At 40.0% G+C, this 15,523-nt stretch overlaps 1 protein-coding gene across 4 annotated transcripts in view; it reads left to right on the top strand.

The window, feature by feature from the left end:
* dock1 (dedicator of cytokinesis 1) overlaps positions 1-15,523 on the top strand; it is a 184,852-nt gene that overhangs the window by 130,539 nt on the left and 38,790 nt on the right. For all 4 annotated transcript variants that reach the window (XM_044337095.1, XM_044337096.1, XM_044337097.1 and 1 more), the window contains 4 exons: positions 7,456-7,534; positions 8,553-8,653; positions 13,773-13,831; positions 14,509-14,657. In XM_044337095.1, coding sequence (XP_044193030.1) covers positions 7,456-7,534; positions 8,553-8,653; positions 13,773-13,831; positions 14,509-14,657 — 388 coding nt within the window. The remainder of the gene's footprint in view (positions 1-7,455; positions 7,535-8,552; positions 8,654-13,772; positions 13,832-14,508; positions 14,658-15,523) is intronic.

The raw sequence follows: 15,523 nt of genomic DNA on the forward strand, positions 1-15,523 counted from the left end.
AACATTGCTGTGCGTGCATCAAAAAGTGCCAGAGAGAGTGCAAAAATTTGCTTATAGATGTTTTGGGTACAAAAAGTTCTTCTGTACTTTTCTACAGGCATATCTTTTGTCTTTAAAAGAAATTGTGAAGAAAGACACTGCGTTAAAGGTTTAGACTGTTAGAATCTGTTTTAATTGCTTCGTGATTCATCTGATAACTTTGAATATGCCTCATTATCTTATTCACTGCTAAACATGAACCTCGCCAACACTATGACTCCAGTACAGAAAGTGGGAGTTTTCTTGGCTTACTTGTATCTGGAGTTTTGACTAAAATCAGACTGTGTTGTCTCATTAGTAATCCATTCACCTCGTCACAAACTTTTTGTCTGGATGAAAAGCACCTCTGCTGTCATTGTTACATCTCAGATCTCTGTGTTTATACAGTAGGCTGGCAGTAGCTAGCGCGCTTTAGCTCTGATGCTGGCATCACAATGGCTGGTGCCGCCAAGTCAAAGGGACTGCAGCTTTTTTTTCCCACAGTATTCACATGACTGACAGGCCTTCACTGATCTGTGGGGTCAGTCAGAAATCATATCTTTTTCGCTTTCATTGCATATAGGGTCAAATACACATTACGTGCGTGTCAACTCTCTCACACACACACAAACTCATATCAAAAGTGATCTTGTACTTGGCCTCTGTCATCAGTTCGGTCTTGTACAGAGAAATGCAGCAAAGGTCTTCTGAGGGTCTTCTGGTTCTCTCAGTAAGTTCCTAGAGATGAAATGAACTATTCCTGCAGAGCTCTCCTTTATAGTCATTGCATGTTGACAGTGTGTGAATGCCTGTACAGGGAACACCTGTGCAATCTAATGCATGTCAGTCAAAACTCATGTATGTTAATGGCGTGGACAAAACATTAGGAACACTTATAAGTATAATGTACTCCAGTTCAACACCACCACCTGCTATGACCTCAATAATAAACAGAACTTAGAATTATCGCCTTTCTGACAGTGTCAATGAGAACTGAAAATGTAAAAGCTTCATAAAAGAAGAATTTATGGCAGAGCTTGGATTGCATTAGATTGCAAAGGTGTTCCTAATAAAGTGCCTGGTGAGTATATATCAATAATATACATTGTTTTATATTACCTAGATTAAAAATAATGCTTTACTGTATGCCATTTATTATATAAATAGAATTGAAACTAAAACAATATCTAATTTACCATCAGGATTTAAAGAATTAAGGTGACTAACATTTAATGTCTGCTTACCATGCTGCTGGGTTCTAGGGATGGCAATGTCAGTCAGTCCACCACTTTGAGTCCAACTCAGATATCTCAGCAACTATTTGATAGATTACTATTAAATTTTGTTCAGATGTTCATGGTACCCAGAGGATGAACACCACCAGCAAGTTGACATTTTTGGTTTTGGGTGACATATCTTTACAGCTTTTGGATGGATTGCCATGAATTTCGGTACATATCTCAATGGTGCAGAGAGGATTATGCCTAATGACTTTGGTGACCCCTGACTTTTTATCTAGCCACACCAGCAGGTCAAAGTTTTCACTTATCCTGTGAAATATTTGAAACATCTGCTGGATGGATTGGCACAAACAGACATTCATGTTCCCCTGAGGATGATTTGCAGCCACTTTGGTGATCTGTACATTTACATGCTAACACACTAAACTAAGATCACATGGTAAACATTATACCTACTAACATTGGCATCTTAGCTTTGTCATGGCGAGCATGTTGCTGTGCTAGCGTACTTTAGTGCAGCCTCACAAAGAGTGATACCGTGTATGATCCGTAAATTACATAATGCCAGTCTTTTGATTAACTAATAGAGGATGTTCAAACTATAGAAATATTTGGTGGATAGAACAAATCTCTTTGACTAGCCAAGTGAGCTAATCTTGAATATATTTTTTAGTAAAAATTATAAAAATGTATCAGCACTGGCATTGTCAGCCAGCAGATGTGACCCGACAAACTCAATAAATATGTCACGTTAATGCTATGTTTTTTTTAGTGTTTTGGCACAATCCACCATTCACCGCTCCAGATTTTTAATTAAAAGGCGTTAATTAAAGGACATAATTGACATCAGCTTTAAGATAAAAGACCAATTTTGTATTTGGCACAAAAATTTTACTTTGGCGCTATCATCCCGGCTCGTTCTTCATTGCTCAAAGTGTACTTTAAATGTTAAAGTGGAGTAAGAAAGTTCTTTTTCTCTGTTTAAGTGGACGGGTATAACAGATGAGAGCAGTATTTTGACTCACTCCAGTGATTCTTTAGCTTCCCTGAGGTGTGCTGCTTGGTGTAAATTCCTGCAGTCTAGTCTATCTGAAAAGCCATGATAAACTTTAACAAGACCCAGATATACTGTATTTAAGATGCACAGGAGGAAATTTGTCACACTGGAGTGGGAATTGGGTTGAAAATATGTTGACAGATACATTGATCTAATATTAGATCAGGTGTCTGAAATAAAGGTAATCTAATTTAATAAACTGGTCTGATAATGAAGGTTTTTGACCTTGCCTTATCTCGTAGCACAGGCAGATACGCCAGCTATTCAGCAGGCTAGTATGCAAATACTGGGATCATTATCTGGGATGCTCTCTGAACTCAATTAGCAAGTATGATCTGCTGATAACTTTTCATTAGCATATGCGCTAGGTGTCTGCGGTGCAGATCATCTGCAGGAAGTCAGCTGATGAAAAATATGCAACAAGGGTGCAAAAAGCAAACCCTCTGTTGTGTGTGCCGAAATGTAAATGCACAAGCACACTCATCAATCAGCAGTAATGGGGTGATTTTTCTGACACTGACAGTTTGATGGAGCATATTTATCATAATGATGTCAGATGTATATAGTATCGGAATAACGCTAATACATAGGAGGTGCTATGCTGCTCTTGCACTGCCTAATTAAAAAGTTAACAGATCTCCAAGTTATGTTTTTGTCTTCCTAAGCAGAAAATAGGGAAGCCCGTGATTTCTGGAGATGATTAGAGCTACCTTGATTTCCCTGCTGAACTTTGGATGAAAAAACAGAAAGCAGCATGAGGGCAGGCTGTTTATAGGCGTTACAAATTTCTAGGGTGTCCCCAGAAATGCTCGATGTCTTAGCTGAAGGCATAAAGCAAACACTGAGTCCGTTTGATAAGTCTTTGATTACATTTATAGCAGCAGCTTAAATTTCCCAGTTAACATTTTGCTTGTAGTTGTAATGACGTTATAAAGAACTGCTTTGTCATTGTCTCTCCATCTCCCTCTACATCTAAGCATCTTATTTTCCCTCTGCTGCATAATGACTGGCCGTCACAGATGTTGCAAGGCAGTTGAGCATCTTCCCCCTGGCATTTGGCTTTGTTAATAATGTAAGCTTGAAAGAGCAGTGGCAGTACAGAGTGGCTAGTGAGCTATTAACTGTATATTATACAAACAGTCTTGAATTACACTCATTGTGCGTGATTCCTCTCTGTGCAAAGACTTCTCCCTAAAATCAATACGGTAATTAATTTTTAACTGTAGAGTAGTTACATATTTTTATGAATAATTCCTCTTGGACTAAATCAAATACAGACAGTTAGAGTAGAGTGTTTCTTAGTATATCACATTTATATAAGGAACACATTTTTAAAATGTCATACTTTTAAGTCCACAATTAAAAAATCTATTCCAAAGTTGAAGAAATTAGCTCTGAATGCCTTTAATCTTGTTTGAAATGGCCTTTTTGGAGTGTCTTAGTCAGAGCCCACTGTGAGGGAGAGTATATTCTATTTTCATCCGCCTCATTAAGTTTTTCACTTTAATTAATGGCAGGATGTGCTCACAGAGGAACTGTCCTGTCTGTTCGTTAAAGCCCATTATATTTCTGCGCTCAGGCAGATTGCCTGGCTTCAAATAGGCTTTTAGGTAGTGGAGTTTACATTACTGTGTGAGCCGCAACATGAGAGAGAGACTCTAATAAAACATGTTTATGAAAAGCATCTCCCATTAGACGGATACTATACGTAGATCAGTCATGTAGAGAGCAAAGGAGATTTCATTTGCTCGGATCATCAAACAATAGTAGTGGAACCATGAAGAGGTGCGTTTACCGGAAAGAGAGATCAAGAAGAAATGGTTGATTGCAGCTGTATTTTGCCTGTTGAGTCATATTTAGTGAGAAGCTGCGAATAGTATTGATCTTGCTCATATTCCTTACTGTGTGACCCAGCAACGAGAGCTCTGTGCTACCTTGATGTTTGTAGAAATTACAGCTTTTGGTAATTTGAAATGATCAGTCAAGTTGAGTCATGTTGAACCAGTTATATTTTTCACGTATAAATGAACAGGTTTTTCTATGCATGTTTAAGTTCTGTAGGTCAGTCATTGTGCCTATGCTTGTCCAGGCAAACACACCATATAGACAAAGCTCATTGGGTTTTTTTGCTTTGTTTTTTTACAGATTATTGACTACGACACCTGGATTTTTTTAAAATAAGCAAACTGATTTACATCTATTTCTGTCTTCCAAGTCAATATTAGTTGTATAGCTCAATATCACAAATCACAAACTTGCCTCAGGGGGTTTTACAATCTGTACAGCAATACAACATCCTCTATCCTTAGATCCTCAAAAAAGGAAAAACTCCTCTCATCAAAAAAAACCTTTTAACAGGGAAAAAATGGAAGAAAATTCAGGAAGAGAAACAGAGGAGGGATCCCTCTTACAGGATGGACAAACACACAATAGATGTTGGTGAACAGAATAGACCAGATGGCAAATTACAGAAAAACAGGATGACAAAATTACATATGAACACAACCATAAAGTTGTTGTGTTGGATGATCACCATAGCTTATAGTAAACCAAATATTCAAATTGCAGTGTTTGGGCTGCAGTGATTTTTTTTACCTTGATTTTTGTAGTATTGATTTTCTAAAACATTTATAATCAACCTTTTGTTTTTTTCTTTACTTGTAAACAGAAAATAATGAGCCCTAGGTATTGAGCAGTAATATTTCTCAACCCACAGGTGCTGTGGATGGAAACACATTTTAGCATTAGTCCAGTGTTAAGCGTATCAACTATATTGGCATGTTCACAGCTGCAGAAAATTGAGTGAGGTGTACAGAGAGGGAGCCTGTGCTCGTGCAGACAGGATGGTGGTAATAGGCTGTCTGAGTGCACAGGAGATGGGTGTGTTTGGGGGGCAGGGAGGGCTCTCCAACTCTAAAGCCAGAGAGACATAGAAATGGACTTCTAATGGCTTATCCAAAGGTGTTCAATGACAGTTAACCTTTCCAACTAATGATTAAGGTGACTCTTAATATGTATCACACATCGGCCCCAGATAGCATTTAGTCAGCAATGGAGATAAATGTGGTACATGAATATTGTATAGCTTTAAAATACCCCAGATCCCACAGCATTGCCGTCTCAACAGTGCTGGTTATTCCTGTTCAAGGTCAGTTCAACGGGGCGGTGAGGGAAACCCTCAGCTCCCTCTCTACGGCAATAAAATTTAGACCTTCCAGTAAGCTCAGGTGGCATTGACCCTTATTGCCAAGCATCTGAAACATAAAGTAAGAGATTCCAAGATGATATGTGAGATGACTGATTGCCACGATGAGACCGAGCTTCGGTAAGGGTTTAACTTGGGCTATGACAAAGGCAGAAGGATCTCTTTGAGCTCCAGGTGTACCAGATGGCAGCTCACCCGCCAGTGTCGGTTACATGAGCGTTACATCTTAATGCCGTTTTATTGCCTGCTCATGAAACCCTGATGCAATCCACTCAAGTGGCATCACAGTTGTCCTTGTTTCACCTTGCCATTTTTTTTTATCGCACATTCATGTTACCTCGGGCAATCATTCGTCGGAGTTCACAGGGACCAAGATTGAGAACAGAAGCCACAAAAACCTGGGGTGATTCTTTCTTAAATAAAATAAGCCAGGTTTTTGAATATGCTGTGCTGGACTTTTTTTTTTCTCCTACGCTCATGATAAGAGTTTTTTTCTTTCTTTGGGTAATTCTTAGAGATTAGTACACACATTGTTGTATGGCTGGTTCCGCCAGGGAATGAAGTTAAATAGCGAATGGGCCTCTGACTCTGTAAGTAGCAATCATAATTCCCCTCTAAAAGCTTCATGCCACTTAAGTTATTAACATTTAATTCTGCAACATCAGAGTGGATTAACCCATCAGACAGTGTTTTCATTAAGATGCACTCATTGCATCTTTTTTCAGGAGAGCCTCCAGCCCTTCTTTACCTCAGTCTGCCAAAGATGAAGAACAATGATTCAACCTGTATGTCACCTCCTCATATGGGCAAACTTTTATTCTTCATGGAAGTATAAACCACTAATGTCTGGCTACAGATTTAAAACAGTTCACCTCAATGAATGAGTTCATATTGGGCACTTCTGCTCTACTAAATTCAGTGACAACATTGAGGGCCATTGCAGGAAGTAGTGCCCTTATTTAGCTTGGTGAATGTTGATATGAAATGTGTTTGACTTTTGACATCAAAAACTAGAGTTCTCATTCATAACCGTACTCTTTAACTAACCATAACAAAGTTCTTCTTGTTGCCTAACACTAGCCATACCTAAGAAAATATTTTCTGTTGGTATTTGTTCCTCTTTGTTAAGAAATTATAGTCAACATGAATGAATGTTCCCCCATCAACTGGAACCATGAAAAATGATAAAAAACTGACCTCTGAAAACAAAAACTCAATAAAAGAAAGAAGGCATGAATAAAAAAGTTTGTCCTCTGTTGTAACAATGATAAACATTGTGTACAGTTGGGTATATGATTGGAACAAAGATATGGCGGTCACTGTATATTGTAGTATTTGTTGTATCATGTAGTGTTTATTTACCTGCCCAGGTACGCCAGATTGAAAGTAAAGTACAAAGCTTCTCTTCTCTTTCTCTAAGGAATAAATGTAATTAAATAAAATAAGAATAAAAAACAGCACTTGTGTCCCAGAGGTGGTGTACTGTACACAGTATATATGAGGTAGGAGCAGCAATATGTAATAGTTTGAGCCATTGTGTGGTGTTGATGTAGGTAAATGTAATCCATGAATTGCCTTTTATAGTGTAATTGCAATGCAGTAAAGTTCAGTAATCAAACATCTGTACTGTAACTGAACTGTAGGTTTAAACATGGGTTGTTTAGCGTTTCCTCTGTGGGTTGTAACGTGACATTTTGCTGTGAGTTCAAGTGTTTTGTACAGTGGTGCTTGCATGATATGTGAATATGAATCCCTGGGGGCTACTTTATTAATAAGTGAAGTGGTTGCAGTAGAGACTGCACACATGTTGCCGGAAAGTGACCTTTAAGGCCATGTAATTAGAAACTATACAAGGTTAATACCTTTGTTTTAAGGTGTAAAAGAAAAACTTATTTCAGAGACTAGATCTGAACACTTTCCTCTTATCTTTCCAGAGTGTTCCTACGGGCCATTAATCAGTATGCAGCAGTGCTGAACAAGAAATTTCTGGATCAGACCAACTTTGAGCTACAGGTAAGAGCTGAACTGATGTAAGCCTTTAAAACAACCTTTATACCAGTCCTCCACAAGCCAATGTTCTTTCAGTCACGGCAACATTGGATTATCATTTTAAGTACTATTAACAGCAGTTTGGAAAAGGTTTGGATGGTATTTTTGAAATCATCGCTCACTTTAGTTTCACACTGAGGCTGTTTTTAATGTTCCAGATGCAGCATTGTCGGGCCTTCTGAATAGAAAAAATGATCACTGAAGGCAGCTGACAAAAAAATTGTGGAGAGGGAACATCAATTACCCTGTAATGGCTGGCAATTTGATGTGCATTTCTGAATATTTTAACCTGCTCCCCCATAATAGAGCAACTTTTTCTGTTTGCTTGTAATGTCTGGTATATGGAAGAATGTTAATGTAGCCAACAACGAAACTGCTCCGAGCTTTTAAAGCCTTTATGGATTTATTATTTTAACTGTGTTTTGGTGTGACGGATAGCACTTGAAAGTCTCTTTATGGTGTATGAATAAAGCTGTTGTGTCTTCCTTTATTTTAAGCCATAGCTCAACAGTGTAGAGATTATTTATCTGGATGGAATCACACTGTCTTTCATAGCCATTTGTATCATTTTAGCTTAAACAACCATGTATTTTGTCTTATTGGTATTCTCATAGGAAGGTGTGTACTCTATATGCTTTGAAAACTCATCATAAATAGACTTGCACGGACTCAGCTATGAAAAACGGTGGCTACAGTAGCACTCCTTTTAGTTGCTGTCATTGTCTGATTGAGAGTGTGCTCTGGAGGCCAGTGGCCTAAATCACCAACCTCTCCCTTCACTGGGAGGGCTTCCAGACACACAAGTATACCCATCTCATCTAAACCTTTTGATATAATGAAACTATAAAGCATTCCAGCCCAAGTCATGCGATGGTGGTACTGAATTATATTGTATAGCTGAGTTTGGATGGTGAGCTAAATACTCTTTTATTCTTTTCCCCACCACACTCTCTGTCAATCTCTCTGTCTTTATCGGGAATAGCTGTGGAACAACTACTTTCACCTGGCTGTAGCCTTCCTTACCCAGGAGTCATTGCAGCTGGAGAACTTCTCAAGCGACAAAAGAGCCAAGATCTTCCAGAGGTGAGTACGAGGCTCCTTCCCCAGCTTGAGCAGGCTTTAGGCTTTATATAATTCATCACAGGGATACCCAACACCCTGTGGTTCCAGTAGAATCTGCACTAGTTGTTCGCCTTTTTGAACAAAGCAGAGCAGTCTCACAGTAACTAAGGGCTGGTGGACAGCACATCTCATACTCATATCCCAGGTATCAGGCGAAGCTAGGAATCCTCTTCTGGATATAAGACCTGGTCTTTGGTTTCTCCTCAAAGCATCCCTTTTTTTCTCCTTCGTATTCCCTCAACAGATACAGGGGAGAAATTTTGATATCACCTTGCACAAAGTTTAGACATTTACTGCTTCTGAAACCCCCACCTTTCAGCTATAAGTTCAGAGAGTGGTTTCATTTCCCGTTCATCCTCTGCCTGTATCTATAAAAGGCCATTCATCTACATTAGTATTTCTTATGGAGTCTGGTAATGCAGCCAAACGTGTAAATGCTTTCTGGGCAGAAGTGGTGCATATTGGAGGAGCTTTTGTCACTGGAGCATATATCACACTGGCCCATACTTGACGGCGAGACTCTTCATTGGTCAGTGCTTTATTATCGGCCGTGATACACTCACACACACACACACACACACACACACACAGCCGAACACAGTAAACAAGATGTTCCGAGCCACCCTCACCCTGCCTTTCAAGACTTGTCAGCCCTCCCCAAAAAGAAAGAGCTATTTGATTCACATACACGAGAACTGCCATTCCTGGCGTAAGCACGGAAAAAGGGGCTGATCTCTGCCTCGCTATTTCAAGGCTGCTTATTTGACATTCCCAGATATGTCATTCAAACACAACCAGGTGGCTTCCAGAGCAAGCAAAGGGGATATTATACACTGTTTGTCAATTTCTCTTTCACCCACTCTTCCTACCTCTATCCGCCCACTCTCCCTCTCTGTCTGTGTGTCTGTCTCTGTCTCCCTCCACCTACCACTCACCTTCTCTCTTTTACCTCTCCCTCTCTGTATCCTGTGTCTGTGTGTGTGTGTGTGTGTGCTGGCGCATGAACTCTCAGTCCTGCCTGCAATACCAATTATTGCGCCTTGCTCGCAAGCAGAGAACAGACATTTAGCTCTCTGTGTCGGCTTTTCTCTTGCGTCACACATCTCCCAGTGCTGCGCGTGAAGTTCTGGTCCATTACTCGTGTCTTTGCGATGCTAATTTCCTTCTCACATTTAGACCACCAGGACAGAGTGATAAAGGCCTGAATAGGAGAATTAGTACATCTTTGTGTGTCCCTTTTGTTGTTGTTTTTATTTTTGTAATTTGGGCCTTCATTCCCTTAGTGATAAAAACATTTTACTTCCCAATTAATTCCCTTTATCCGGGAACAAACTTGAAAGAAATCAAGTAACACAAGCAGTCAGGCGATCATACAAGTTTTATACAAACACTCAGGTTAGCCTAATTTATTTGGAAAGTGAACAGTAAAATTGTTACCCAAGCTGTCTGCTGTCAACATCCATTGCAGTTTACGGATTTCTTGGTTCGACTCTCCCGTGCAATATGGGATTATTTCTGACATGTTTTGTGCTTACTTTGGTTTTACTTCCACATAAAGTCGTTACATAATTTGGCTGAACTCTTCGCTTATTTACAACCGGTCTGAACGCTTTCTTTCTTTCTCCTATCATACTTCATCGTGTCACCACGTTTCCCCCGTTTTCAGCAATTAGTTTGATGAGTGCAATGAAATCATAACCAATAGAAATGATAACAATTACAAAAATAACATCAGAGTCGTGATGAATAGGAGTCTGGCCAGAGACCGTGCAAACGCAGCTACACATTACAGAGCTGGATAAATGAGCATGCAGCAATCTCATTGTTATGATATGTGCATATGAGTGATGAGGAGAGGGAGTGTCATATTGTCAGGTTTTGTGAATATCTCACACTCCCTTGGCTTCAGGCTTTGATCATCTCATCTGTTCTTACAGGCTTCTTTTTGTCAATCACTTGTATTTTTCTCTCTTTGCTGTATCCTCCTCTCTCTATTTTTTTTCTCTCCATCTCCTCTGTTTCCATCACTCCATGCCTCCACATCCATTTCCTCCGTCCTCCTCTCAGTCTCGCCCTTTACCCCCTGACCCAGTTGCAATACACAGCACAAGCTGCCAAGAGCCCCAGATCCACTCACTGCTCACCGCTGTCCCTCTGTAGACATATTATTCTTAGTTAACCTCTCCAAGAGCTTTTTTGCCCTGTAGTTGACAGGTATATGTTGTAGGCCCTGACAGCCGACAGTCATAGCTGCCTGTCTCGCTGCCTACAGGAGTGTGACAGAACAGCACCCTGTATCTGTCTTGGCTCAGATGAGGACATGACGCCTCTAGAGTAGTCATCTGGAGACACACAGCCACATGCTTCCAAAGGCACACATGCACATATGTATAGAATAAATTACTAGACAAACACAAAGGTTGCACAATAAAGTGTGGATGAGAGGCGAAAAGAGAAGATGTAATACATAATGCATTACCGTTTTTACAGCTTTACAGTAATTTGTAGAGGCTGGCATCTATTTATATTTTATCATGTTGTCAATAATCTGCCTTAAGATCAATCCTTGGGCTCTGCATCCCTCCTTCCTTTTGACAGTTAAATATGGTAAAGTGTTTTGACCTGGCCAGGCTGTAAAGTGGTGATGCAGCCTCTTCATTAAGGATTCTTGAAATGCTCTTCTCCTCTGTCAAAATACATTAGCATGTCTTTGTAAAATATTGGCAAAACAATCAATTGGGTTTTAGAATTCCATCAGAGCTACAGGGTGCACTGAAATGTCACCGTGTGAAAGAACGGATATTAATTAGAGGTCAGGAGAGGTGTCATGCTTGCACCTCACACGGTGCATCTTTTTTTTCATCTCTACAATGCAATGCCAAGGTGTCATGGCGTCAGTGTGCTAGGAAGAAGAGACAGAGGTGTCACTGTGCCTCCATCAGTCACTCAGTTTGATAGTCTGGTCTGATTAGGCGTTTGTGAATACTTGCAGTTGCCTGCGGTGCCACCAGCTATAGAGGGCATGAGACTGGAGGGAGGTAAAAGTAATTGATGACTCTGACACCACATCTGATTTTAGATGCCCCTCAAAGTGATATTTGATTTATAGTCAGGCTAGCAGCATTGCTCCAGGGATGGAAGTGTCGATGGTCGTTCAGTCCTGACTGAAATATCTCAACACCTCGATGGATTGCCAACAAATTTTTACTGACATTCGTGGTTCCAAGACAATGAATCCTCAAGACTTTGGTTATCACCTGGCTTTTTCCTCTAGGGCCACCATGAGGTTAGCATGTTGTTTTAAGTTAAATTTCTCAACAACTGTTTGATGGATTGCCATGAAATTTGGTACACACATTCATTCCCCCCCTCAGAATACATTTTAATCATTTTTGGTGATCCCCTGACTGTTCCTCCAGTGACATTATCAGGTCAAAATTTCAAATTGTCCAACACTTTGGTTTATGACATCACTTGAGAAATTTATCAGATTTTATGCAGTTCTATTTGGAGCCACAAAAATCTACTGTATATGCAAGTTTTTTGACATATGGAGTTGTAGGCTACTGCTCATTACCTATAAACAGACTTTGTTGTGTACAATCAATGGAGTTCCCCTGAAAAACAGACATAGTTTTGCATATGACATAATTTTAATTCATTCAAAGTTTGCAAGGTAGTTTCAACCAGCACAATGGTGCAGCTTAAATTATGCTATACCAGGCCGGTGGAAATAGGGTAAAAACAGTCAGAAATGACTCTCTCAGGGCTGTTATCTTCATTGTGCCTTCTATATTCTTCATCTTAAAACAATTTCAGGCTTGAACTTACTCTCTTCTCTCACCAAATGTTCAATCTGTTTTGAAAGAACTAAAGCCATTATTTTTGTTTCATTTGATCGGTTTCACAGAGCTGGCCTCACTTTCTGCCCCTCTGCTCACCATGTCCTCGCCTGTTAGTCTCTCCATCATTCACTGTCTTCACTTTCCCTCTCTGTCCTTTGTCCTGTCTTTGACGTGGGTATGTGTGCCGGGCAGGAAGACCGGCTCCGAGCTGCTGTGGAGATTGGTTCATGACCTAGACATGGCATAGCTGATCAGTTTATAAGCCCTCATTCATAAAAAGCTAGACAACGAGTTGGGAAGGGAGCAGTCCTTTCAGGTTTTCTTTGTTTTGTATAAGGGCTCTTGACACACCAAGTCGACCTCAAAGGTCTAGTACCAACAAAGACTATGTGATCAAACGCTTTGTCTCATGTCTTCTGTCTTCTGTGCGTTCAGAACACAGACCGTAGCTGACGGCCAGCTGACTGCCAGCATTCACATATGCTCTTCACAGTGTGTATCATAAGTGTGTGTTTGTATTCCAAAGAACATCATGGAAAGACAAAATAAACTAACTCACTATGGTCAGGGCATCGTGAATCTGTCTCATTATATGCTTGTGTAATGGGTGTCAATCAGGCAAAAATGAGAAAGACTCAAGGAACTACTTTCCATCATTTATTTAGCTTTTTACAGGAAGACAACAGGAAGCACACAGATTATATATTGTGTTAAGGGTGGTCAGAGCACATACGGGCCTCCATTAAAGCAAAAGTCAAGGGTTATAAAATACATTTGTAACTCCGACACCTGGAATAGTTATTGAAAATATGTCTGATAAAAAAGTAGCAACTGTTGTTTTGGATTGCATCAAATGAAGAAGCACCTGAACCCCATCAAATGTATGCTGGTGCATCCTGTTGCATCCCATTTCTTTAAGCTGCATCCACTGTTTTCTCTCTTTCCCTACAACTGGAATCTTCATATTACAAGCAACAGGGCTAATACTGACACCGGCAGCCACGGCACGATCATATCATAATAACAACCTTGTCCGGTCAACATTAGGGGTCCCGGTCTTCGTGGATGTTATATTGCATTAGGGAACTGAAATACACCTGTTTGTGTTTTCATGGTATTCACTGAGTTCACCCATCAGCCCTTCTTTAAATCCACTGAGCCCCAAGTCATGTTAATCTTCGATGCCATGATTTGACTTAAGCTTCTGTAACATTTTTATCCTGTTTATGTTTCAGGTACCAGGACATGAGAAGGCAAATTGGCTTTGAAATCAGGGATATGTGGTACAATCTAGGTAATTTTACCAACTCATTTTGTCAATGTCAAGGATCAGTCATACCAAACAAACAATATACATTATAATAACAGCAACTGGCACATGTTTAAAGTGTTATTGAGTAAAGTGTGTTTATGATTATCTGCCAACTAAGTGCTCTCACAGTTATCACAAGTCAACCCAACCATGAACAGCAGCTAAATATAGAAAATGTTAATTGGCTTTATGATCTGTGATGAGAGAATCAACAGTCAAGTCTCAATGGAATATGACTGTAGCACAGGGATCGGGGTGTTAGATTTGGCCACCTGTGCTTCCCTTTAAGTCCACTCATTGTAATCTACACCATCTGATCCTTTAATTGGACTTTTCCACCAGATTAGATCGATTAATTTACAGGGTTTTTAATGAGTGACTTATTATTTTTTGACTTAAGGTGTTTGGTATGAAGTTATTTACTGCATGATTGTCATGGGTAATTCTGATCAGAAGAGACTTGCTAAACATGGAGAGCCAGACTTTCTTTATATTTTTCTACTTTGTTTGCAACAGCTACTTTTATGTCTGCAGCACAGTAAGGATTTATGCCCCGTTAGCATCAACATTTTGTATGTTTGTCTAAATAAAAGTCTACAAATTAGCATAGCATACTGTGCATTTATGTGTACGTTTTGATTTTTTTTTTTCTTCACAAGGGCCCCACAAGATAAAATTCATTCCCGAGATGGTGGGTCCTATCCTGGAGATGACACTAGTTCCTGAGATTGAGCTGCGAAAGGCCACCATCCCCATCTTCTTCGACATGATGCAGTGCGAGTTCCACTTCACGTGCAGTTTCCAGCGGGTGCGTCCTCTGAAACATGAAATAATAGTAACAGAACAATACATACAGAAAATAGAACAATAGCAGATGAGCGGTAACAAAAGGACTATATGGAAAGCAGTGGGTGGGTGCTGGTGTGGTAAACTGGGCATGTGAGGAGGAGTAAATGTTGCTGAGGGACAGTCCATATGAGAAAAAAAAGTTTTACAGCCACAAGCTTACTTGTAATTCAGCAAATCTCATTTTGTTGTGCTGCGATCATCAACAGCCTCGGTAAGTGGAACTTAATGTTATGCCTCGTTACAATGTAAAATGAAGCCTTTCTGCATGAGGAAACCTATTTGGCTACAGCTGTTCTGCCATAAGATGTCGCAGGGAGTTTTTAACTTTGCAATGTTTATGCGGGCTCCCAAAGTACACAATGCTTATCGTACTATTTTAAAGCAGCACTGTGGCTTCCAAATGCGTCCACTGGTCCTTGCAGTCTTGCGAAGACAGTGACAGTTTAACCAACATCCCTCTCGTAGCTCACCTCTGCAAAGAGTGCAGTCTGTTTGGAGTTGGAATGAAGGGAGCCCTGCTAATTAAATCAATGTGTCATTCAGTACCTGGCTCATTGGAGGGAATGACCCCCTTTGTAGTTCTGTAGTTAAATGTGATCAGTCTCACATTGGCCTGACCCTTTTTTATACTATAAGACAGTAATATTCCCTTTTGTGGGAATGTTACGTGCGTGTTGTAAATTCTTTGTTTAACAAGAGAGTAGCATAGTAGTATTCGTGCTTGCCTAATACACGATCACATCAAGAAGTCGGTGGAAATTGGTTTCCTTCAGCACAATAAAGACTGTTTTTAATACAGCTGCTACATCCAGTACAAACATCAGA

The sequence above is a fragment of the Thunnus albacares genome, chromosome 20, assembly GCF_914725855.1.
Source record: "Thunnus albacares chromosome 20, fThuAlb1.1, whole genome shotgun sequence".
In the NCBI taxonomy this organism is placed as follows: Eukaryota; Metazoa; Chordata; class Actinopteri; order Scombriformes; family Scombridae; genus Thunnus; species Thunnus albacares.